The sequence below is a fragment of the Gobio gobio genome (genome assembly GCF_949357685.1).
Source record: "Gobio gobio genome assembly, chromosome: 4".
In the NCBI taxonomy this organism is placed as follows: Eukaryota; Metazoa; Chordata; class Actinopteri; order Cypriniformes; family Gobionidae; genus Gobio; species Gobio gobio.
This window is the reverse complement of record NC_137100.1, coordinates 54,587,268-54,612,181: the sequence shown is the minus strand read 5'-3', so window position 1 is coordinate 54,612,181 and position 24,914 is coordinate 54,587,268. Positions and strand designations below refer to the sequence as shown.

At 41.2% G+C, this 24,914-nt stretch overlaps 1 protein-coding gene across 1 annotated transcript in view; it reads left to right on the top strand.

Moving 5' to 3' along the window:
* Window positions 1-273: 273 nt before the first annotated feature.
* Window positions 274-24,914, top strand: part of htr7c (5-hydroxytryptamine (serotonin) receptor 7c) — a 60,167-nt gene continuing 35,526 nt past the window's right edge. The window contains exon 1 of the mRNA XM_079814968.1: window positions 274-994. Within this exon, the coding sequence (XP_079671094.1) occupies window positions 534-994 (461 nt within the window). The 5' untranslated portion in view covers window positions 274-533. The remainder of the gene's footprint in view (window positions 995-24,914) is intronic.

Genomic DNA, 24,914 nt, shown 5'->3' with positions numbered 1-24,914 from the left:
CAACGCAATATAAAATGTTATCTTTTAATAATGCAACAAGCAACAAAACTACAAAACAGGAGAGAAAATAGTAGGCTGACAGTGAAATGCCGGAGAACTGAAGTGAAAGAGATAGGCTAAAGAAAGCGAACATTTAAAAACAGTCGTGTATAGACTATTTCCAACCGAAATAGAAGCAAGAAAAAACATCTTCATGTAGGTGGAGCTGAGTCCTTCCGCTTCCCTTTGATGAGAAAGTTACGCGTTTAACCTACTAGAGTGCGCAATTCTCACACACTTCCCCGCATGAAGAACCGAACTGTCACTTCCATCAAGTCGAGGACTGTACAGCCTCTCCACGCGCACATTACTGAGCCAAAGCAAAGCGATTGTCCTCTCTCGTCCCGTTTATTTAAGTTTTTCTTCGCTATATCCGTGTTTCTTTTTTTCTTTCTTTTGGAAAGCTGGAAGACACCCCAGATCTGCGCTCGCTTCAGCATGCGTTTGGCGGACGGAGCGCACTCTTGGCGAGCTCTTCATCATCAGGCGCAGGGATGATGTTCAACTCATCGGGCTCACTAGATTTCTTCTCGTTCACTCACCCGGAGGTCGCGTCGGAAGTTCTCAATGGTTCCTCACACTTCTTCTACAACATCTCAATGGCCATGTGGAACAATTCCTGCGGGGAACCATTGCTCGATTTCACCACAGCGGAGAAGATTGTTATCGGAATGATGCTGGCCATCATCACCACCGTCACGGTGATTGGAAATATGCTGGTGGTGATCGCGGTGTGCGTCGTTAAAAAGCTCAGACAGCCGTCCAACTATCTGCTGGTGTCTCTGGCCGTGGCGGATCTCTCGGTGGCTATTGTGGTGATGCCATTCGTGATCGTGACTGACCTCACGGGAGGAAAGTGGCTTTTTGGAGAGGTCTTCTGTAACATCTTTATCGCCATGGATGTGATGTGCTGCACTGCATCCATCATGACGCTGTGCGTGATCAGTGTGGACAGGTGAGTTCTCGAGTCATTTAGGGGACGCTTTAATTCAAAGTGACTTTTGGAGCAAGTGTTTTGAACACAGCGGCGATGGTTTATGAAGCTATCCATTTTGGGGTTTGAAACTGCAACCCAGTTTTTCAGTTTTTTAACCACCACTAGGAGTTTATGCAAAATATTTCATCATTAAGCATCAGGGTAGCTAGCTGACAAATTATATATATATATATATATATATATATATATATATATATATATATATATATATATATATATATATATATATATATATATATATATATATATATATATATAGTGATTGTGGTGTGCATCGTTAAAAAGCTGGATAACATTTTATTCAGCTTGTACACAAATTTGTGGAGTTCACTGGTGAATTTCTATTTGGTTTTATTAAATATATATTAATTAAGCTGCATGAACTCGACAAGTTTGTGTAAAAGCTGAATAATATGTTATCCAGCATGATTTGAGAATGTTTCAAGGATTATCTTGGTTCATTGGAAGCCTCATGACTTCAATGTGGTCTCAGACTTTTGGACCCCACTGTTTTACATGTTGATTGAGACACTTTTTTTTTCAGTAATCTCAATATGAATTCCCATAAAATGGCATTTCAAATGTTATACCTTACATTAGAAAAAGGCTATTTAAAACTGCAGGGCACTGCACTCATGTCATGTCAGCTACACATCTAATCATAAATGGTCCACGTTGTTGCTCATTTAATATTACTCCTCAGTTAAATAAGCATCAGTCAGTATAAACTGCAATGGCAACTTCCTTCTCTCGAATGTCAAGGCAACTCTCTGGATGCGCCCACTGTACAGCAGAAATTAATACTGACAACTCTTGTGTGTCCATGTTGGACATCATTCCTCCGGACCGAGAATAGGGTCAGTACACCTGCAGCCAGTCTTCTATGTGACATCACGAGGGGGGTCGCTGAAAGACCCTGATTTAGTTTGACACATCCGAGGAGCTATAGTGTCCTTTGGGTCCTGGAGTCCAAGAATCTATTGCTGAAGCTCACTAAGAGAATGGGTTATGTTGGGAAAAAATGGGCTGTATTGATTTTGCAGTTTTTACCTTCACATATGGCTGTAGTAAACTGTTATGTGATCGAATAGTACATTTAATTAGCCATTGATCTATATTCAGAGTGACCATTAATATGTAGTGTTGCTTTCCAATTGCTGTTTTTCTATATGACAGTAAAGTCAATGGGGAATATGGTTTACAGCATGCCAGGCAGTACCTTGAGATTTTGAAAGTTGCAGCTTTATCTTTTCTGGAAGCCCAGATTGCTTATTTTAACAACTGCTTTAAAAAATAAATCTATAATTATCATTGGAAAGCTGTTTTATTTAAAGATGACCATCCATTATGGTGTAGGGGAGTTTAAAAACCATCAGTTTAAATAATTAGAAATGAGCTACAGGGCTGAAATAATTCTCTAGTGAACTTGATTAGACAATAAATTCAAGTTTATTAATATATTCATTTAAATTTGATCAGAAATGTAGAAATGTTATATAGCATCAAAGTTTGAGATGTATAGCACACACAAATGTGTTTGGAAAAACTCCTGTCTTTTTATTGTTGTGACGCACACATCCTTTTTTTTTTTAGAAGGAGGTTTTTGATACTCAAGAAAAATGTTACATAGACACATTTTCATTTCCCCCCCACCACATTATGTTTGGTATCGCTTAGTAGTTACTTTAATCTTTACACGTACATACCAGAGGCTGATATTCTGTCAACAAGCACTTGAAGGTTTTGAAGGATTATAAACAAACCTAGTCTCTTATGACGCTTGTTTCTTTTTGAAAAAAGCTGATGTGAAGTGATTGCATATTCGAATATAGCCATTTTCTGTGAGGACCAGGAACATTGACAGGAGGTGCTTAGTGTTTTTTTGTTTTGCTATTGAGACTAAAGTGTGATCCATCAGGTTGCTCTGATCTGGTTTTATATAAAACAAAACAAAAAACAACCATTGGTTATTATGAGATTACCCGCACTCTAAAAACGTTTACTATGATTTACTCAATTTTTTTGGTGAGTAAATTTTAAAGCAGTGAAATCAATTACATACACCGTATGAGCTGAGCAAATGCAAGTAAAAAAATTAAGTAGATGTGAGTAACTACATTTGGTACATTTACAAATAAAATTGAGTAGAAAAAATTGGGGGGAAAACATTTAAAAACCAATATTTATGATTAATATTAACTGTTTTTATTTATGAGTAATATTAACTCTTATAGTATAACTTTAATATTAACTTTAATTCCATCTAAACCTTTTTAAAATACTCCACACCACACTTATACATGACATCGGCCTTTATTGTCGATGAGTAAAGCAATACAGTTTTGACATGTATACAATATTTTACAACATATTTACAACATTTAAACTCCTGTAACAAACATTTTAGAAGTAAAAATTAAACATTTAAAAGTAATTCAAGTGTAATCAACCTGTCTGTTATCCAATTTCCACCGTATCAGCGCCGTTTCTCGAGCCTGAGATGGACTCGCGTTCTGCGGGTGGACTTTGAACTTCAGAACGCCTGCGTTTCACTCGTAGCTCAAAGATGCTGCAACGTGCCTGACTCCATAACCTGCCAATAAACAAACAGTGCACAGTTTTAAGAACATTTTATCATCCAAATTAATTATATTCATTATCTTAAGGAATAAAGTTGTGTGTTTTGAGCAAGGCAGTAGCACCAGGGGCTTCAAAGACAGATGTCGCACTCGTTTACTCACATTGCGTCCCTGTATGTTGTTTTGCATTAAATAAGAAGATTTTAAGCACAGTAATGATTTTATAGATAAAATAAAACACAAACCTGAATTTCACAGAGGAAATGTTCCAATTCTGCGATGCTGAGAAGAAGGAACTGCTCTGGAGACTGAAGAGAATTCAAACAGACCGCGCTCCATCAACCGCCGAGCCGTCGTCACGTCAAGGGGCGGGGGAGGGGTGCAGTGTTTTAATCAAGTCAACTTACTAAATTTCTTCAGTGCGTGTTAAATATTAATAATCTTGATTTGAATTAAGTAATATTTGTGGTTCTTGAAGCAGATTCTTTTCTCAAAGATTCCTTTCTCAAATATTTTGATAGAAATTTCACAAATATATTAAGTATATTTTAAATAAATAATTGGTTATTCAAACACTAAATTCTTTTAGTGAAAAAAACTTAAATATAACTGTAAATTTGAAACAAAATTAACTGTTAGATTTTTAGTCAATTATTTTGGTATGTTCAACTCAAAACATCAAGTAAATGATATTTAGAAATTTTATTAAGTTAATAAAGTTAATTATTACTGTGATATTTACTAAGCCACTGAATTATTTTTTAGAGTGCAGTCTGCACAGTCTGATTGGCTATTAATTTAAAACTGATCCATTATTACTATCAGGATATACAGGCACCCTGAATGACATTTTTTATATGACTATATTTCTTAGCATGAATGTACCTTCATATCTATGTTTTCCCATGGTGTGACATAGTGAGAGCAAGGAATATCTGTTTCTGTGCGACTAATGGAAGACAGGTGGAGTGTTTTAAAAACCTTTATTTAGTGATTTTTTTCAGGCAAGGTTTTCTAGAAGTTGTTCCAGTAACGTTAATAGAATGTTTGATCAAAGTTATCACTTCTTGAATAATGTTAGCACAAAACCATTATTTATACATCATTGTGGAACATTTTCTTGAAAAGGTTTTTTTTTTTATGTGACTACTTCAGAGAATAAACAAAAGTAATGTTCCCTTAATGTTTGCATAACCAAGAATTTTATATATATATATATATATATATATATATATATATATATATATATATATATATATATATATATATATATATATATATATATATATATATATATATATATATATATATATATATATTAAAAAAAAACTGGACAGATACTATTCAGAGCATTAATATAACTGATGTTGCATAATGTAATAAAAATGCCACCTTGTCCCTTTTAAGATTTTCCCAACGTTTATGCTCTTAAATGAATTTTACAGAGAAGCCACCAATCAAGGACAGCCCCTAAACAGGAACTGAAGTGCCTGTAAACTCACTATATTATAACTCAGTGTTCAAGTACTCTTGACAAATGCTTTGACCTTTGATTCAGTGCACATAGATCACTTCAATAATGGAAGTGGAACTACCTTGCTAGTGCCTTTTCCTCATTCATCTCGAAAGTGAGGTCTTCTTAAAGGACCATTTACTAGATGTTGTCAAAATCTTGAGGTGTTTTAAACAAGAAGGCTAAGGCTGATAAGATCACAAGGGTTTATATTTGTTTAAATGTTTATATATTTTAAAATCAACATGAAATCAAATCAATCAACTGTTTACACATATCTGGTCTTGATTCATCATTACACTCAAAATATTCGAAATCTTTTTAAATCTATCTTTAACATTCATTGAAATCTACTTAAATCTACATATCCTAATATATCAATAAATAAGGCAGAGAAACATACTATTTGTCTGTTATGGAAACTGAGAGCTCTGGGAGTATGAGGGAAAAAAAATCAGCTATCATAAAAGGAGAGAGCCAAATACATTAGTTTCACTAATGGGCTTGTATTATCTCAATTAAATAAATCATTATTTCTCCAATGTTAAAGACAAATCACCCTCATTCACAACCCACAAATACCACATTAAGATGTCCGTGAGTGAGCTCAAGCAAGTTATCCGTCTTACTGAGACAGCATGTCTCTTATTTATGGGCATATTTTAGTTTAATATCAGGGTGACGTGACAGTGATGAAACATTGTTCTAGTATGATTAAGTGTTAGTGAATGGAATGTTTGCGGCTGGTATAAAGTATTGAGATGCCACACAGCGTTGGGTTTGAGGGAAAGGCACAAAGACAACAGGAAGTAGCACTTTCGTGTAATGTGCTAATGTGAATGCATGGCACTTCAAAAATCAAGTGGCACACTTGTTGCATTTTTAACGAGTATACGTTAAAAATAGAAATAGCATGTCTTTGCATTCACAATGCCACCATGCTGGTTCATCTTGTCATGTAATGTTTTATGGGGACTTTCCATGGACATTATGATTTTTATACAGTTTTTTATATTTTTAATTCTATCCCCCTTCACTAAACCTATAGCCTGACAAATCTAGGAACACACCATTGACAGTTGTCTTTCAAATTCCCTCTGCACGCAATAGGATAGCGCTACAACCAACCAGAGCAACGAAAAAGGTGAAGAGTAGCTAGTTGATAGATTAAACTTTCGCCGTATCCGGTCGGCAAAACTCAGAACACATCTTCCTTTCTTAAAGGGCCACTTCAGTGCTGGGAAGATGAATGTCTATTTAAACGGTGTCATTTATGTAGTAGAAATGTGAAATTATTTTTGAATTTGGTGCCTTCTAGACTGAGAAAAGACAGAAAATGTATTTGTGTCTCATGTGGATGAAAGACAACAACTCCCAGAATGCACTTGCTTTGCTGCCCTACAAGGCCACTCCCTACACCGCCCCCAGCGTTGTTTTGATCTTCGTAATAATACAATAATTTCGTTCAGTTAGAGAATAATCACTACAATTAAAAACTGAACGTGTCTTTACAATAAGGTGTGAGTGAGCCGAACGAAAGTCACATGACAAACACAGCAGGAGTCCGATTTCATTCAGCACGAGAGGGAAGAAGTAGCTGAGGTAAGCGCGGCTGTCATTCTCAGCGCGTGTCCAGTCTGGCGCGTTTTCTGAACGCATATGGAAGCTAAACTTTCATAGGAATTAATTGAAAAGTTGAAACACTCACTTTGCTCTGCAGCGCTCCGTTATATGAATGCCCGAGGTCGAGCCGCGAGCGCATTCACATTCTGAGATCTCTTCCCTGTGGGTGGGTTGAAAACATGCGGAACAGCTCCTCCTACTGGCTGTAGTTTTTAGCCTCTGGCCAAAAAATCCTCTAATGACGCAAAATGACGTTATTTGCGTCATCGGAGGAATTTTTCCAGAAATAAAATGCATCATTCTCTCGTCTCAGGGGGACATGAGGGGGGAAAGTACCATAATTCAAATATACTACGGGGTTTCTACTGATACAAAGCTTAATGCTAAATCACTGAAGTTACCCTTTAATATTGACTTCAGTGCCGTTCTTTGTTCTTTTCTCAAAGAAAATCTTAACTCCAAGTCTTCCAGAGTCACAGCCAAAGCCGATTTGAAAGACCACTGTTCGCCAGCTTCTTTGTTTTCAAGTAGCACGCAGAACTGCTGCAACTCTGCCGTCATTATGTTAAGCCTGCCCAACGACTCTATACACGATGTGATTGGCCTGACCAGAGTTTGGTTTTTCCAGCTCGCAAGCCAATGGAGAGTTGGTAAATGACCCTGGCTGCAAATTACATTTGCTGCCGCTAGGGTGCATCTAGATTTCTAGGCTACTAAACCTACCCACCACAGAAAACTTTCAGCATTTTTACATTTTCAAAATACAACATTTTAGCCCTGCCACACGCAAACAAAGTATCAGGTCTCTGAAAACTAACTTTTTTGAAAACTCCAGCCAGGGTGAAGATTTTTAGAAACTCTGGTTGCTGTGTTGTTGTGTGGACAGTGAAACTGTAGATTTTGGCTTGTTACATCAGAACTGGAACCAGCAATAACCTTTTTTCCAGGCTTCTGATTGGCCCACATTGTTTTACAGTTAGGGTTATATTGCCACCTGTTGTTTTGGCTTGCTCTCGACAGCGGTTCATAGTGTGTTTTTGCGTTTTCATGTGGACGCGGTTTTTTTTAAACGGAGGAGGAAAAACTCAGTTTATAAAAATATCCGTGTACAGTATGTGTGGACTAGGCCTTAGTCTGATTAATAAGCTGTTTCCTCAATGGGACCAAAAAAATGTCCTCTCCCGTGGCCTCATGGGATTGTAAAGTGTCCATCGTATGCACACTTCAGAATCTCGGTGGAAGTAGTAGGTCATCCGGATACTTTTTGCCTACCTTTATGAGTACTGTGAATTCAGACGTACTTCTTTTGTCACAGTGTGCATCTCAATCAGCTCCCTAACGTCTGAGCTTGTGAATCAGTATATTGTGTACATGGAACAGTATGGTGAAATTCTGAAGCCGAAATGCAGAATCCACGCGATCAGTGTTATTATCAATAAAAAGCTTCTTGCACTATTGGCAATTTATAATGGACCTACTTTACCAGTGAACATTTGCCAAAGTTTCACTCATGTGACTGCGTATTTATTATTTGGAACTTTTGTTTTGAAAAAAAAAAGCACTTTACAAAGAACACCAAACTGAATTTAATTATCTTGTAAATGTAGGACTTTAGTCTTCTTGTAATATTAATTGTGAGAACTGCAGCCTAAACACTGACTCTTTGTTTAAACCCATTTTATCTGTGAAATGGTTAAAACCTCCCTCAGTATCTCTTTTTTTTTTCCTTGGTAACTTTAGGTCTGGTGTTCCTGTTGAGATTAATAAATTGTGATATCAATTATTCACAAGAGTGACATTAATATTTGAACGTCAGGGTAAGTGGAGGAAGTCTATCCTCTTAGCAGTAACTCTGTCCTTTGTGCAAGAAAAAATAGCCTCATATATGTTGCGCGTGGAGATGGGAAGGGACAGATGCACATTAAAATTGCAAATAAGACACACACGGTCTGGCTGTCTTTTAGAATTTAGAAATGGAAATGGACACAGATGCAGTTCAGGTTCAAAAAGCAGGTTTTCCCAGTGGCCCAGGAACTAGCCTCAGGTCTCTAGTGTTCTTGTGACTACTATCCTAGAGTCTTAGTAGCATACGACACTGTTTCTGCTCTCCTGACCAGCACGGTTGTGCAACATGAGGCCGGAGAGATGTTGCTTTGTGGTAAAACTCAGCTGAGATGCACCTGACATGTTGAGTAACACCTGTCAGTGTCATCCGAAGTGTTTTCGACCGTCACTGATTTCTCCGGGAGCAGAAAGGACAGAGAAACTGTTATTGTGAATTTCACACTAATATTTTTATATAATCACTTGAGTATTGCACATTTCTAACTTGCTGCCAGGAGTCACGCAGTATATACACTCAAGCAAACAGGCTCGAATCCCAAAAATGATTGAGTATCATCTTGAATGAGATTCCCAAAGAAATGATGATAAGTGTTAATATGCTTTATTCGTCAGGGAGGTTAGGGAAACGAAAGCACGTTGTATGAGGTGGAACCGCGAGTGCTAGAGCAGCGTGTGAGACAAGCACGAGGGAGGTTGACACAGTTATCGCTCAGGAGGGAGGATGAAAATGTATACAGTTCCTTACAGGGGGTTTCAGATGTAGATGTTAAGGGAATAAGCACGCCACAGAGAAAATAAAGGGAGTTTTCTTATAGAAATCTATCATCTTGTACTCACCCTCATTTTGTTCCATCTTCCAAACCCATGTGACTTTATTTTTGCTGTGGAACAATGGAAGTGAATGGTGACCACTTGCTTTCAAGCTTCAAAAATAGCAAAAAGAAACATAAAGTTGCATATAGGGGGCATTTTATTTTATTTTAATTTTGGAGCTTTAAAGTCCCGTCACCATTATTCATTGCATGTCAAAGAAGAGTGTGAACAACCTGCCTAACTTCTCCTTTTGTGGTTTGCTGAGAAAAGAAAGTAATACAAGTTTGGAACAAAACAAGGGTGAGAAAATGATGACAGAATGGGTGAACTTAACTATGGATTTAAAGTCACCATGAAATCAAAATTGACAGTTCATGTTTTTTAATGGAATTGCAGTATTTATTATAAATGACTTTTCCATGCACATTATTATTTCATGTGCCCTTGACTTGTAATCTTTAATCAAAACACTTCCCCTCCCACTTGCAGCGTCATCTCTTGTCTTCTTTAATGATATGTTTCAAGTCCCGTCCTACATTTTTTCTTGGAGAAGCCGTTTCACTCGGAAATACAGTACGTCACAATAGGGAAGAAAAGACTAACTTCGGTTTCATGCTGACTTTCATCTTCACAGATCCTGTTACCACAGAAAATAATTTTGATTCCTCTGTTAGTTATTAAATTGCTTGCAAACCACAGAAATAAAGTCAGTAACACATACACAAGTCATTCCAACATGAGTTCACACAACTGGGAGTTTCGTGTGAGGGTTAAAAAAATGTTGCTTGTCTTCAAGTTGGTCATGAGAATTCATCGCACTGACCAAAATAAACCTGCTCGGTTTGAAAATTACTTCTGTGTGAGCTGTGCTTCACACATCTACGCTATTGAAAATAGACAATGAACCTGTTTTTGTATGCAATTTTGCTAAATGAGCTGGTGCCATCTGGCTAGCTTGTTCACCATATATACAATTAGGGCTATATGTGGTATATCAAGTTGGGCTATGTCTGGTATATATAGTGGGCTTATATTGGGCCACTATGTGGTAAGGACTTATATATAATTTTCACACATGTACTTTCTTGGGAATCATGGTAACAGCCTCTAAAGTTAATAATCTTTTTTCTATTTCGTACATACGTTCCTTTGCAATTGCCAACGAAGTCTGCAAATGAAAGCATCTATAATACAGAAGCAAATATAATGAAAATGAGCTGAGAAAAATCAAGTGTTTTTTTTTTTTTTTTTACTCCTGTTACATTATTGATTCATCCTGAGTGACCCATCTAGTAACTTTTACAACACATAGCTTGATATAAAACGAAATACATTTTTAACCATCTTAACAGTGTTAGTGTTCTGCTCACAGTTCAGTTAGGTGGCAACAGTTAAAAATCTCTAAGGGTTGCTTTCAAAAATTCGCTATATCCTCATACTGTCACAGATGATATTGAACATTCTGTCGCTCACATCATTTTTACTGGCTCATGGGTGTTTTTATGGCTACTATTTTTAGGCTACTGTAAAACAGACCATGTAACACTACTGTATAGTGAGAGTACATGCAAATATTTTATCAGAAAATTTGGTTGAATATAAAGTCAATGTGAATTCAAAACCATCCCTATATACAGTACACTGACCAGGCATAACATCATGATCACTGACAGGTGAAGTGAATAACACTGATTATCTCTTCATCACAGCATCTGTTAGTGGGTGGGATATATTAGGCAGCAAGTGAACATTTTGTCCTCAAAGTTGATGTGTTAGAAGCAGGAAAAATGGGCAAGTGTAAGGATTTGAGTGAGTTTGACAAGGGCCAAGATCTATCTATCTATCTATCTATCTATCTATCTATCTATCTATCTATCTATCTATCTATCTATCTATCTATCTATCTATCTATCTATCTATCTATCTATCTATCTATCTATCTATCTATCTATCTATCTATCTATCTATCTATCTATCTATCTATCTATCTATCTATCTATCTATCTATCTATCTATCTATCTGTCTATCTGTCTATCTGTCTATCTATCTATCGTCTATCTGTCTGTCTGTCTGTCTGTCTGTCTGTCTGTCTGTCTGTCTGTCTATCTAAAGTTTGAAGCTATTAAATCATATTAAATCACATGTCTATAGATGTCAAGTTCTTCACAAGAGCTGCATTACCATATGAAGGATTTTTAAACAAAGTAACCTCTTAAAATTAGGTCTTTACATTTTTTTTGGAGACTTACAGACAGGAGAGTGTCATGCTCCGTCTAAACTCCATTAAAAGTTCAGTCACTGCATTTTGATTAGATTCATTTTTTTTTAAAGAAAATCGTTATGAAGGCTTACAGTTTTCACACATCGGCCCACCATCTTATCTCGATTAAAATGATTTGACACGGATCAATAAACTGTGATCTCTCACATGTTATATGAGGCGTAAACCATCACAAAAAGCCATTATTTGCTTGTCTGAGACTTTCAGTCACTCTGAAAATAAAAAAAACAGTCCTGTCTATTGCAGATGTCCTGAATTTCATTTGAGTAAATATTGCAACATTATTGCACAACACAGTAGCGGCCTATGATGAATATTCAGGCTCATTAATCGTTAGAACTGCCAAATATGATGAGTTTCTTCTTATTAATTCAGTTTTCAAGTTTTCAGCAGAAAGTGTTGTCTGTCAACATACAGAAAAATTATTCAGCCAAAAGCTTAATTTATCAAAACAATTCTGATTTATAAAGAAGGTCTGTGTCTCTTTTCATCCAACAGGGTCTAGATGAGATGAGAAGGAGACATAGATTCTATCTAATCATTTTTTACTTGGAAAAGTCTAGTGCTTTTCCTCTAAGGACCTTATGATTCACCCTAGAGTCATTTTGCTACCTTTTTTATTGAATCTATCCATTTAATAATTTTCACTTTCCCCCATGACACATATACCTGAAATAATAAATAAGGATGATTGTGCTTCATTGGAGAAAGATATAATTTGCCCTCTTATCCAGATTTTTTTAATGCTATAACATAATTGGTTTTTAATGCTAATATATAATTGGTCATCCACATCCTAAAATGACGTCAATGACACAAACCCATATTGAAAACGCAAATTTTGAAGCTGTTTATGCTCATAAAAAAAAAAAAAAAAAAAAAAAATCTAATAAGTAACTAAGAATGTTCGGGGTGTAAGTGTGTGTAATTTTACGTGTACATTTTTAAAATAAACTTTGAGGACAGTACACTGGGTTAAAAACAACTCAATGTGATTTGTTTTTAACCCAAGGGCTGGGTAAATATAGGACAGAACACATGTTGTGTTAATTTAACCCAGCAAATTGTGTTGTTTATTTAACCCAGCATAAAGGGTTGTTTAGTTTTAACTATAATACTAACTTATTTTTTTACTTCACACCAGAATTAATGTTTACGGATTAACTTAAATCCTCTAAACCTTTTTAAAATACTCCACACAACCACTGGTTTGCATGATAATGTCATATTTTACAGTACAACTATTTTATATCGTTTTTAATACATATTGCCTACATTTAAGCTTGTTTAATAAATATTAGAAGTAATAATTAAACATTTAGAAGTAATTCAAGTGTAATCGAAGAGTCTTGTCCCATTTCCACCATAACGGCGCTGGATCTCGCGCCGGAGCTTGTATCATGTTCAGCAGGGGAAGTTCTAACTTTAGACCGCCGCCCTGTGTTCAATATGCTGTGACTAGCTCCATAACCTGTCCATAAACAATCAGTGTACAGTTCTGAGAACATATTTTAATATCCTATGTATTTATATTCTGTATCTTTTTGAATAAGATCATACAATTTTATGCAAGGCATCAGGCGTTTCCAAAAGACAGACGCAACACTTTTTTACCTGACTCACATTGTGCCCCTGACCGTATGTTGCTTTGCATAAAATTAAAGGATATACAGCACAATGACGAATTTATAGATAAACTAAAATGTACACAAACCTGTATTTTACAGAAGACATGCCCCAATTAAATAACTCAACCCTGGGTTGTTATGTCTGACCCAGGATCTGCGTAACACAAAAACTACCCAAACGCTGAATAAATAACCCAAACAATGACCCAAAAGGCTCTAACCAAGATAATTTTTTGTAAATATGTTTTTGTAACCTTTAGTAGGTTTAAAATGTCAAGCAAAGTACATTTTGTCATGAAAATTCAGAATGTTTGTCATGGTAATGGATATGACAATGTTGATATGTTTTGTCTTGGCGGAATAAATCTGCTATACGCTGCTGCTTTTATTGCTGCTGCTGTTGGTTCTGCTCCAGAACAAGTGCGAGACTTGCTACTGCCAATACATACACGACATGTTGATGTGAGAAAGTAAGCCATGCAGCTGCTGTACAATATAGCATACTGTACATGAATTACCTGTAGCAGAACTATACAGGTGGAGCTGGGGAAGATGGAGGGTTTCTGAAAGTGCGCTGCAACTGCTACAGCAAATGCTGACCAAGTATTTGAATATTGAGCAGTGAGCTCATAGAGTGCCGAAGTAATGACGTCACTTTGTAGGCCAAAACGCGGAAGTGAGTTAGCATTTTAGCCCTACCGGTTCCCTCGCCCTAAAGTCTATGGGTTTTTTGAATGGGTTTTTGCTAAATCGCCTGAAATAAGGTCTGTGGTTGACAAAGCCTCTAAATATTTTCACGTTTTGATCTATGACATAAAACACATTAGTTAAAACCATTAGTTAGTTTGTGATTTTTTAAAACTTTATTGTGTCTTAAAAACGATGGTTGCTAACAAGTTGCTAAAAGGGACTACATCCTTTGGCGGGGACTTTAGACATCATCGTGACAAACAGGCAATCTCTCACTAGCCCGCGTTTCAGATGAAGAACTTATGTGGCGTGAATAAATCGCGCTATTCGCGCAAAGTTGGATCCTTGAACATTTGGAGTTTACTCTCTTCACATGTTCGTTCGTTGAGAAATGGCTGAGATGGGCTGTGTTTACACGTCTTTTTGTGTTAAAATCTACTGTTAATGTGTGAACGTAGTTTTAAGACTTTTTCAGTCGATAATGTAGTTGTTTAAAGCTCAAATCTGTTGTTTATTTATAAGAAGAGTGCCTATTTAAACATTTTATCTGGTGTTTTCGGAGTTGTGAGCTCCAGTGAGTCAGCGGCGGTCAGCGCTTGTTTAGCCGGCGAGAGTTGACTTTCCTCGGCCAGTCCTTCTGACGTCTGCCGCTGGCTCTGATGTCTCTGTGGCGTCTCCAGCTATAATTAGTCTTGTGGAGATTTAACGGCCCATATTTGCTCTCATGGATCTATAATTTGTTCCCTGGCAAATCGTTTAGGCTGAGTGCAAAGTGAAGTTTCATTACTTGTTTATTTTAAGGCTATAACTGTATGTTACCGTTGTAAGTTAGCCGACTAGCACTGACTTTGAATGTTTGACTGAATTGTTTGCTTTATTTCATGTGTAGCTTATTATACGTTTTGTATTATTGATCATACATAAAATTGCATTTAACAAAAAGAGACTGGGTTGTGTTTCATGTCATTTAATGTTATCACAGTGATAATCATATTGTCTGAAAAAACATTAACAAAAGATAAATCTCAGAGAGGCACGCATAAACAAAATTAGTTTCTAACATTTTTGGAAAAAGCGAATGGGCAATATTTCTCATGAAAAAGTGGATAAGTGTTCATACACAGCGCAGATCATAATGAGCGAGCGTGCTTTTAAATAAAGTTTGAGAAGCTTGATGATGACGTTGATCCGTGACCATGGTGTGCTGTAGTCCGTTTATAGCCTACCGTTAGCATTTTATATCTGACGGCTTTATTTGGGCTTCAAAATGTATACATTTTGGATTAACTTGTAAAGATTATCTTGGTAGACAAAACGTGTAAGGGTCATAACTCTTTGTTGAACACAGATCTTATTTTTTGCTATTTTCCAAAAGTCTATGGGGAAAATGAATGGCTTTTTGATCGAGGGAACCCATGCGCCGCTAACTTCCGGGTTGGCCTACAAAGTGACGTCATTACTTCGGCACTCTATTATCTACTGATATAGCAGGAACCAATCAGCTGTGCCCTATAGAGGGCATGCTCGTGATGTCACCGTCGGTCAGAGTGACTGCAGTTACACCCACTGAGTGGCAAAAAGACTGAGCGGCAGCATTGGTTTTCAGCGTGAATGCCGCGAAAAACACACAAAACAAATTTAAAACGGGAAAAGGGCTTTGAGATTGACTACAAATAGATTTGACAAGAAATCTGAGGTAGCCAAAAGCTACAGAAAAGAGTAAACGGATCGCTGCAATTCACAGAATTCTCAAGGCATCGAAACGTGGATTTGCAGTTATCATTTTGTGTCAATATGTGGATTTCGGGATAAAATCATACCATATATATTGTATTGACAACTAATCAATTAAATATTTACCATCTTATATTCTGAATAATTGGATGTTTTTAAATAAACACTGACAAAAACGATACAAGTGTTAGGGCTGGACGATATGACAATATATATACGTATAACATTGATATAAGTGATCACCTGGATTTAGACCTACCTATATTGTATATAAAGAGTTCACAGGCAAATTTGCTTCATGTATTTCCCCAGCATCGACATTAGGGACATAAAAAAACATGATTCCTGGCTGCATGTCAATATCCATGGATCACTGGATCTTTGGTAAGTTGTAAGAAATTGAGCCTAAACTTTAGTTTAAACTGATAATTGTTTGTTTTACTCGCATTTCCCTATTAAATCCAGTCATGCAGCAGCTCTTTTGCCACCCAGTGCGGCTGAGGGGGTGTGTTCGGACGGGAAAGTGACGTCAATGAATGCATACCCTCTATAGAAAATAATGTGATTGAAAGCAGATTGAGTTAAGGACCTATTAGCCTGTGCCATCTAGAGTTGTATACCTTGGTTCCCAATAATTGGGGACATGGTGTTTTCACAAAATGTTTCTAGTTGATCTAAGAGAATGAAGACGCTTTTGATTTGTTATATAGGCCTATTTCTTCTTCAGCTACGGTGTGATTTGTAACTGTCCTACAAATTTACATTTTAACAACCAGAATATTTGATAGGAAGGTAGAGTTGTTTTTATTTATGCCACTTGTGTTTCATCAATCTCCACAACAATAGGTTTAGCCTTCTCATAACAGATTTCATATTGTTCATTTGTGCTATTTTTTGTTCAGCTGGGAAGGTCATAAAAATGTATGTGGACTGGTTCTTAATATTATGTCTCCAATTTGGTGTGTAAATGCCCAGAATAAATGACTAAAATATGAGGTAATGCGCACAAACTATCAAGAAATAAATATGAAGACCCTTTAAAGGGATGTCCGCTGAATATTGCAGATCATCATTAACAAGTTTCAAATATAAAATGGCATCATTCTGAAGATGAATACTGCAGCTGAATGCTCTGCCATGTTCCTTATTTGAATAAATATGTCTGCTGATCTGAATGAAGGGCAGACGATTAGTGGCATCTGTGTTATTAAGCATCAGGTGTGCGTGAAATGGAGCAGCTAGCCTTACCATGTGGCATCCATGTGAGTGTTTGCGGACATATCCTGTCAAATAAGAATTTGCTCACAAGAATATTTGTGCTTAAAAATCAAAAGCAAATTTGTCAGGTGTTTCAGATGTGTGCAAATGTGTTTCATGTTGAGATATGGATAGAGCGGGAATAGAAAAGAACACTATTGATAGTAGTCTATTGTGATTCTCATATGGTGATGTGACTTCAAATCAACATCACGCTTAGACTATTGCAACTCATTGTACCTGGGTCTTCCTCAGTCATCGCTTACACGCCTCCAGATGGTGCTGACCGGGACAAAGAAATATGATCATGTCACCCCAATTTTGGCTCTGCTTCATTGGCTCCCGATCCGTTTTAGAATTCAGTTTAAACTCTTGTTGTTTGTTTTTAATGATCAAGCTCCTCATTATCTTAAAGATCTTCTTACTGCAGTCATCTTCCAGATTTTTAAGATCTTCAGACAGGGTTCTTTTATCCATCCCTCGCTCTCATCTAAAAACTAAAGGAGATAGAGCTTTTTCTTTTGCCGCCCCCTTCTATGGAACCAATTGCCCCTGGACATCTGCCTTACACCTTCCATTACCATTTTTAAGTAATAATTGAAAAAGTATATTCCCTGGAATTTAAATTGTTATTATATTTCTGTTTTGTCCGGTTTCACTCTGCCTCTACTTTATTCTTGTTTTTTCTTTTCTTTTTTTCCTCTTTACTCTGTTCAGCACTTTGGATAGTTCTGCTATGTTTAAATGTGCTATATAAATAAAATGTACTTACTTACTTACAATATAAGAATCATGGTGTTTTAGACATTTATAATTGCATACCTTGGTAATACAATGGAAAAATTAAAGTACAATGTAATTATGTGGTAGCCTACATAAATGTGATCATTCAATAATCATCGATGATCGTTAAATAATCATTTAATACATGATAAATATCAAAGTACCAAATATAACATAATCAGTATTTACACCATTAAAAGTTTAGGTCTGTCAATTTTGAATTTTTTTTTTTTAAAGAAGTCTCAAAAATACTGCAAAAACTGTAATATAGTGAAATATTTTTACAATATAAAGAACTGTTTTTATATATTTTAATGTAATGTATTCCTGGGATGGCAAAGCTGAATTTTCAGCATCATTACTCCAGCCTTCAGTGTCACATGATCCTTCAGAAATCATTCTAATATGCTGATTTGGCTGATATGCTGATTCATATTTTTGTGGTAATTGTAATAGATTGAATACAAAGTTAAAGTCTTTACTATCACATCAACTTAATGCATCCTTGCCGAATAAAATAATAAAAATTGAGCTGCTGCGGATCCACTTACCCAGAACTCTCAGCGAGTGGCAGATTTGAAGAAAATGACCGTTGTTTGGCAAATAAATAAACGACGGAGAGCTACATACTCATTGCCAACATTTTATCATGTAAGCTTTAAGGTACACCTCAAACAAGGGAATGTATAGTAATTTATAGTGTTAATGTTAATTAGCGAGTCCACGAATAGCTTGGGTATGCAGAGCATTCACACAGCTTATATGGACTGCACACCCCTGGTATTATATATACAGAATATACCATGCTCAAGATAAAATATGACACCAGGATAAATCCAGCAATTATATTATATATGTGACAAGTAAAGAGCACTTTACAAAATGCAGGGATGCCTGTGTATATGGGGAAAATGTTAAATCCCCTGGAAACCCTAAGGTAGTACACTCTTATTAATAAAGGTTCTTTATTGACATCTGTGGTTCCCTTTCAGTCGGTCACTACGACGTACGTCGGTATTACCGACGAATTGGGATCACTTTAGAGAGCCCCTGAGCCCCTTTCAGCTTCGAGATTTAGAGAACAGGCCAATGGGCCATTGGCGTGCGAGATTTGCATCTCGCGCTCCGCCCCGCGCCGCGGGTATAAACAGGAAGCGAGAGCATCGCACTGACGTCATTCACTGCGGAGCCGAACGGCGTTGATGAAGCAAGCCTGCTTTTCTAAAAGAAAGCCTATCTGCAAGAGAGATGCTCCAGAGAACGAGAAGGACGCTCTGTGTTGGCGAAAAGGCACAATCAGCGCGACCGCATGTTCACCGCTGCATCAGCATAACAAACTGCTGTTCTCACAGCAACTGTCGGTTTGGTGAGGGCGTTTGTTTCAGTGAGTGCAACCACAGGACTGCACTTACCACCTGTGTGTTGCCGCGGTCTTCCCCTGGGTGCTTCAGCACTGTTTAAAGAGCGTTTCCTCACAAAAGAGCAACACGGGTGTGACACTGCGTCTTTTTCAAGACGTCATTCCACTCGTGCGTTTCTGGATGCGGTTGTTTCCTGTCCTGACGGCCACGATCCCTCTCGCATAAACATGTTGAGACTGTGTTCGTGGGTGATCCGTGTTCTCTCAGGGGAACGGGATCACGTTGACGCGCTGGTCATCTCGCCTTCCGCGTGAGGGTTTGAGTGTTTGAGTGTTCAGCGCGCCGTGTGCCGTCTAGCTGCCGGGTGACAGCGCGGGTTGCCACGGCAACTCAGCGCGCGTCACTCGGCGCCTACGCATGTTGAGAATGTGTTTGTGGGTGGTCTATGCTCTCTAATGAGAGCATAGCCACGTCGGCGCGCTGTTCGTCTTGCCTTTTTCATAAGGGCTTGAGTGTTCAGTGTCTCACGTGTCTGCTGGTAGCTAACAGATGGGATTGCTGGTCCTTAAAAAAGGGACCTAGCGTTTCGTTTGGGGCTCTAGCAGAGGACAGATGTCAATCGCTGCATCGGAGAGAGGGCTGTTATGTGTTGAAAATGAAGATGATGCTGAGATTCCCACTATAATAGTGGCCGCTCATGCTGAATCCGATTCATACTCGACAGCCATGCTTTCCCGGGTGGCTGAGGCATAGTGCAACGCATAAATCGCCTTGCCTGCCCCTTGCCTTTCCCGGATGTGCGTTGGAAGGCTTTTGCATTGTGGAACTATTGGTGCCAAAATATGGAACACCAATAGCGCCATAATATGTATAAAGTTTTCCTCTCTCTCACTACCCTCATCGGTGGGGTGGCAGTGCCACTGGCAGGCCACCTCCACCCTGCTTAGGGCATGAGGGTAGTTCTGAGCCGAGGTTGAGCTGCGCACAGCGCTGGCCCTTGGCTAGACGATGTCCAGCCATTGAAACACCATTGACCCGGATTTGGTTCGGAACTGTTCTTCCCCCGGAGGAGGGCCGGGTGGAAAACCATTAGTAATTCTGTTCCGCCACTGGGGTTAAAAACAGCCAGTGGTACCCAAAAATATATATGTATAAAAAAAAAAAAAAAAGAGCAGTTCCAATATCTCTGGGTCTCGGGAGTTCAGGAATGGCAGCGTGTGACGCTACAAGCCTCACCGCCCTCATTCCCCTCCCCACAAGAGGGCGAGAATGGCAGTGTGTGACGCTACAAGCCTCGCCACTCTCATTCCCCTCTTCTCAGCGGGTGTGGACGACAGTGCGCGACGCTATGCCTCGCCACTCTTGTTCCCCGCTGAGGAAGGAGGTGAGGCAGACCGTGTGCAACGCCACAAAGCCTTGCCACGCTCAGCCCCTCCTTCATTTGGAGAGCGCGCTGGGCGGTGTACAATGCTCCCATGCCTTGTCAGCCTCTGGTGCCTCTCCAAATCGCCAGCAGGGGGTGCCGGCTGTGGGAACGCACTCAAGTGGCCTTCCCACACTCGCACACCCCCTCAGCGGATGCAGGTCGTGTGTCAGACCCAGACCCCTACACGGACCACTCCCATGTCGTCCTGGGGTCCCTGCATTCCGCCTCGCTGCCCTGCTGCGGGTACGTCTGTGGTACCAATGACCCTGCTTGTTCGGTCTCTGGGGGCCTGGCTAGCACTCCCCAGCCCGTCTCGCTGGGTCATCTGTACCATCAGACTCGGCTTGCGATTCAGTTTGCCCGGCGTCCGCCCAGGTTTGGGGGCGTTCACTTCACGTCTGTTGCGTAGGTGGATGCCCCCGTGCTTCAGGCGGAGATCGCTGCCCTACTGGCGAAGGACGCGAAAAAGCCGGTCCCTCCAGCCGATATGAAGTCCGGGTTCTACAGCCCGTACTTCATTGTACCCAAGAAAGGCGGCGGGTTACGGCCAATCTTGGACCTGCCTTACTTGAACCGCTCCCTCCACAGGATGCCGTTCAGAATGTTAACGCAGAAACGCATCTTCAGGTGCATCCGTCCCCAGGATTGGTTTGCAGCGATCGACCTGAAGAACGCGTACTTTCATGTCTCGATTCTCCCTCGACACAGACCGTTTCTATGCTTTGCTTTCGACGGATGGGCATGTCAGTACAAAGTCCTGCCCTTCGGGCTGTCCCTGTCGCCCCGTGTCTTCACGAAAGTCGGCCAATGCTCCCATGAGAGAGCGTGGCGTTCGTCTCCTCAACTATCTCTCGACTGGCTGATTCTTGCCCAGTCGCGGGAGCAGTTGTGCAAACACAGGGACATGGTGCTTCGGCACCTCAGCCGGTTGGGTCTTCGGGTCAACTGGGAGAAGAGCAAAATCTGTCCCGTACAGAGGATCTCTTTTCTCGGGATGGAGAACGACTCGGTCGCCATGACAGCGCGCCTCACCGAGGAGCGCGTCCAGTCGGTGTTGAGCTGCTTGAATACGCTCAAACGCAGTACAGCGGTTCCACTGAAACAATTTCAGAGGCTCCTGGGGCATATGGCAGCAGCAGCCGCAGTAACGCCGCTAGGGCTGCTCCATATGAGACCGCTTCAACACTGGCTACACGACCGAGTCCCGAGATGGCCGTAGCACAGCGGGTCCCTCCGTGTCCAAGTGACGCCGAGATGCCGCCAAACCTTCAGCCCGTGGTCGGACCCTTCATTTCTATGGGCAGGAGTGCCTCTAGAACAAGTGTCCAGGCATTCTGTTGTCTCCACGGATGCCTCATCCACGGGCTGGGGTGCCACGTACAACGGGCTTGCAGTATCGGGTCTGTGGACGGGGCCCCAACTGCAATGGCATATCAATTGCCTGGAGTTGCTGGCAGTTCGTCTTGCTTAGAGTCGCCTCAAAGGGTCGCTCAAAGACAAGCACGTTCTGGTCCGGACGGACAGCACTGCGGCCATTGCGTACATCAACAATCAGGGTGGTCTACGCTCCCGCCGCTTGTCCCAACTCGCCCGCCATCTCCTCCTGTGGAGTCAGAAGCATCTGAGGTCCCTTCGTGCCATTCACATTCCGGGCCCGCTCAATCGTGCGGCCAACGAGCTGTCACGGTTACCGGTGCTCCCCGGAGAGTGGAGACTCCACCCCCAGGTGGTCCAGCTGATCTGGAGTCCTTTTGGGGCCGCACAGATCGATCTGTTTGCCGCCCCCGACGCGACCCACTGCCAGTTGTTTTATTCCCTGACCGAGGGGACCCTCGGCACGGATGCACTTGCACTCAGCTGGCCCCGGGGCCTGCGCAAATATGCGTTTCCCCCAGTGAGCCTTCTTGCATAGACACTGTGCAAGGTCAGGGAAGACGAGGAGCAGCTCCTCTTGGTAGCCCCGTACTGGCCCTACAGGACTTGGTTCCCGGAACTAGTGCTCCTCGCGACAGCACCTCCTTGGCCCATTCCTCTGAGGAAGGACCTCCTAACTCAGAGACGGGGCACCCTGTGGCACCCGCGTCTGGACCTCTGGAAACTCCATGTCTGGTCCCTGGATGGGATGCGGAGGTTCTAGGTGACCTACCGCAAGCGGTAGTTGACACCATCACTTCTGCCGCTCTACGAGACGGCTATATGCGTTGAAGTGGAACCTGTTCGTCGACTGGTGCTCTTCTCACCGAGAAGACCCCCGAAAGTGTTCGGTCACATCTGTGCTCTCTTTCTTTTCTTCAAGAGGGGTTGGAACGAAAGCTGTCTCCCTCCACCCTCAAGGTGTATGTTGCCGCTATAGCCGCAATCATGACCTGGTTAATGGTGAGTCCTTAGGCAAGCACGATCTGATCGTCAGGTTCCTGGGGGGGCGAGGAGATTAAATCCGCCTCAGCCTCCCTTTATACCCTCTTGGGACTTGACTCTGGTGCTGACCGCACTTCAGAGGGCGCCCTTTGAGCCTTTACAGTCAGCGGAGCTTAAGATCTTGTCTCTAAAGACAATACTCCTGATTGCATTGGCCTCAGTTAAGAGGGTAGGGGACCTGCAGGCATTTTCGGTAGACGAATCGTGCCTGGGATTCGGGCCAGGTGACTCTCAGGTAACCCTGAGACCCCGGCCTGGATATGTGCCAAGGTTCCCACTACTCCCTTCCGGGACCAAGTGGTGAGCCTGCAAGCGCTGCCTTCGGAGGAGGCAGACCCAGCCCTGGCTTTTCTCTGTCCAGTTTGCGCCCTGCGCGTCTATGTTGACAGAACGCAAAGCTTTAGGACCTCAGAGCAGCTCTTCGTCTGTTACGGAGGACAGCAGAAGGGAAAGGCTGTCTCCAAGCTGAGGATGGCCCACTGGATAGTGGATGCCATTGTCTTGGCTTATGAAGCCCAAGACGTGCCCTGCCCGCTCGGGTTAAGAGCCCTCTCCACTAGGGGTGTTGCTTCTTCCTGGGCGCTGGCTCGTGGCGCCTCACTGACAGATATTTGTAGAGCTGCGGGCTGGGCGACACCTAACACGTTCGCTAGGTTTTATAGCCTACGTGTAGAACCGGTGGCTTCTCGTGTGCTCGCTTCCCATAGTCAGCTTCACTGAAGTGCCCGTTCTAAGTGTCGGCTTGCTGCGCCATTCCCTTCCCCATGGAACGGATACGTGCGCTTATTTTCTCCAGTCGAGTTCCCCAGGATTGGCGAACCCTGTTGAGTCCTCTGCACCCCTCGGCAGTCGGATGTGGCGGAGCATCCGACGCCAGGTCTGGCACTTGTATGCATTGGTGGAACTTGTGTTGGACTGGGGTCCGTATGTCGTGACCCCTACGGCGGCCCCATACGTGTATTCTCCACTGTACAGCTCCCTACGGCGAGCTCGTATCTTTCCCTTGGCAGAGTTCCTCTGCCGTCTCAGTTCGGTGTCGTCCCCCGCCTGTATAGGCCGGGGCCACCTCTGGGACTTCTGTATGTTGTGCTGCCCACGGCCAGCCCATACGTGTTCTCTCCACATGGTAACTCCCTCCTGGCATGATGTGGCTCCCGCAGCGTCCTTCGGGCACGCTTTCCCAGCGTTATCCAATAAGTCTGCTGAATGGGTCTTGCGGAACAGCAGTGTGACTCTCCCTGCGTGAATTTCCCCGCCCGCATCAGAACGGGGTCTGAGGGGCTCTCGCTGGGCGCTGGAAGTGGTAGTAACTGTGGCGTTTTCCATAGGGATCCCAATTTGTCGGTTATACCGACGTACGTCGTAGTGACCGACTGAAAGGGAACGTCTCAGTTACGTATGGTAACCCTCGTTCCCTGAAGGAGGGAATGGAGACGTATGTCCCGTCGCCACAGTTCACAGATGCAAATCTCGCACGCCAATGGCCCATTGGCCTGTTCTCTAAATCTCGAAGCTGATAGGGGCTCTCTAAAGTGATCCCAATTCGTCGGTAATACCGACGTACGTCTCCGTTCCCTCCTTCAGGGAACGAGGGTTACCATACGTAACCGAGACGTTCCATGAAGAAGCTTTAAAGGGGTCATGAGCTGGCTTTTAAAAAAAAAAAAGTATACTGTTGTCTGAGGTCAACTTATGACGTTTGCATGTTTTTTACATTCAAAAACATCATAATAAATAAGAAAAAGGCTATTTTTTACGCTGGTTTTGAGCCTCTCTCATGCAACATGACATCATGACTTTGCGTAAACATACACGCCACTTTCTAAAGCCAAATGGCGTGTTATCTGTACGCATTTTGAGCTATCCGCGTGTATGTCTATGCCGTGTGATTCCGCGTGTATGTCTATGCCGTGTGATTCCGCGTGT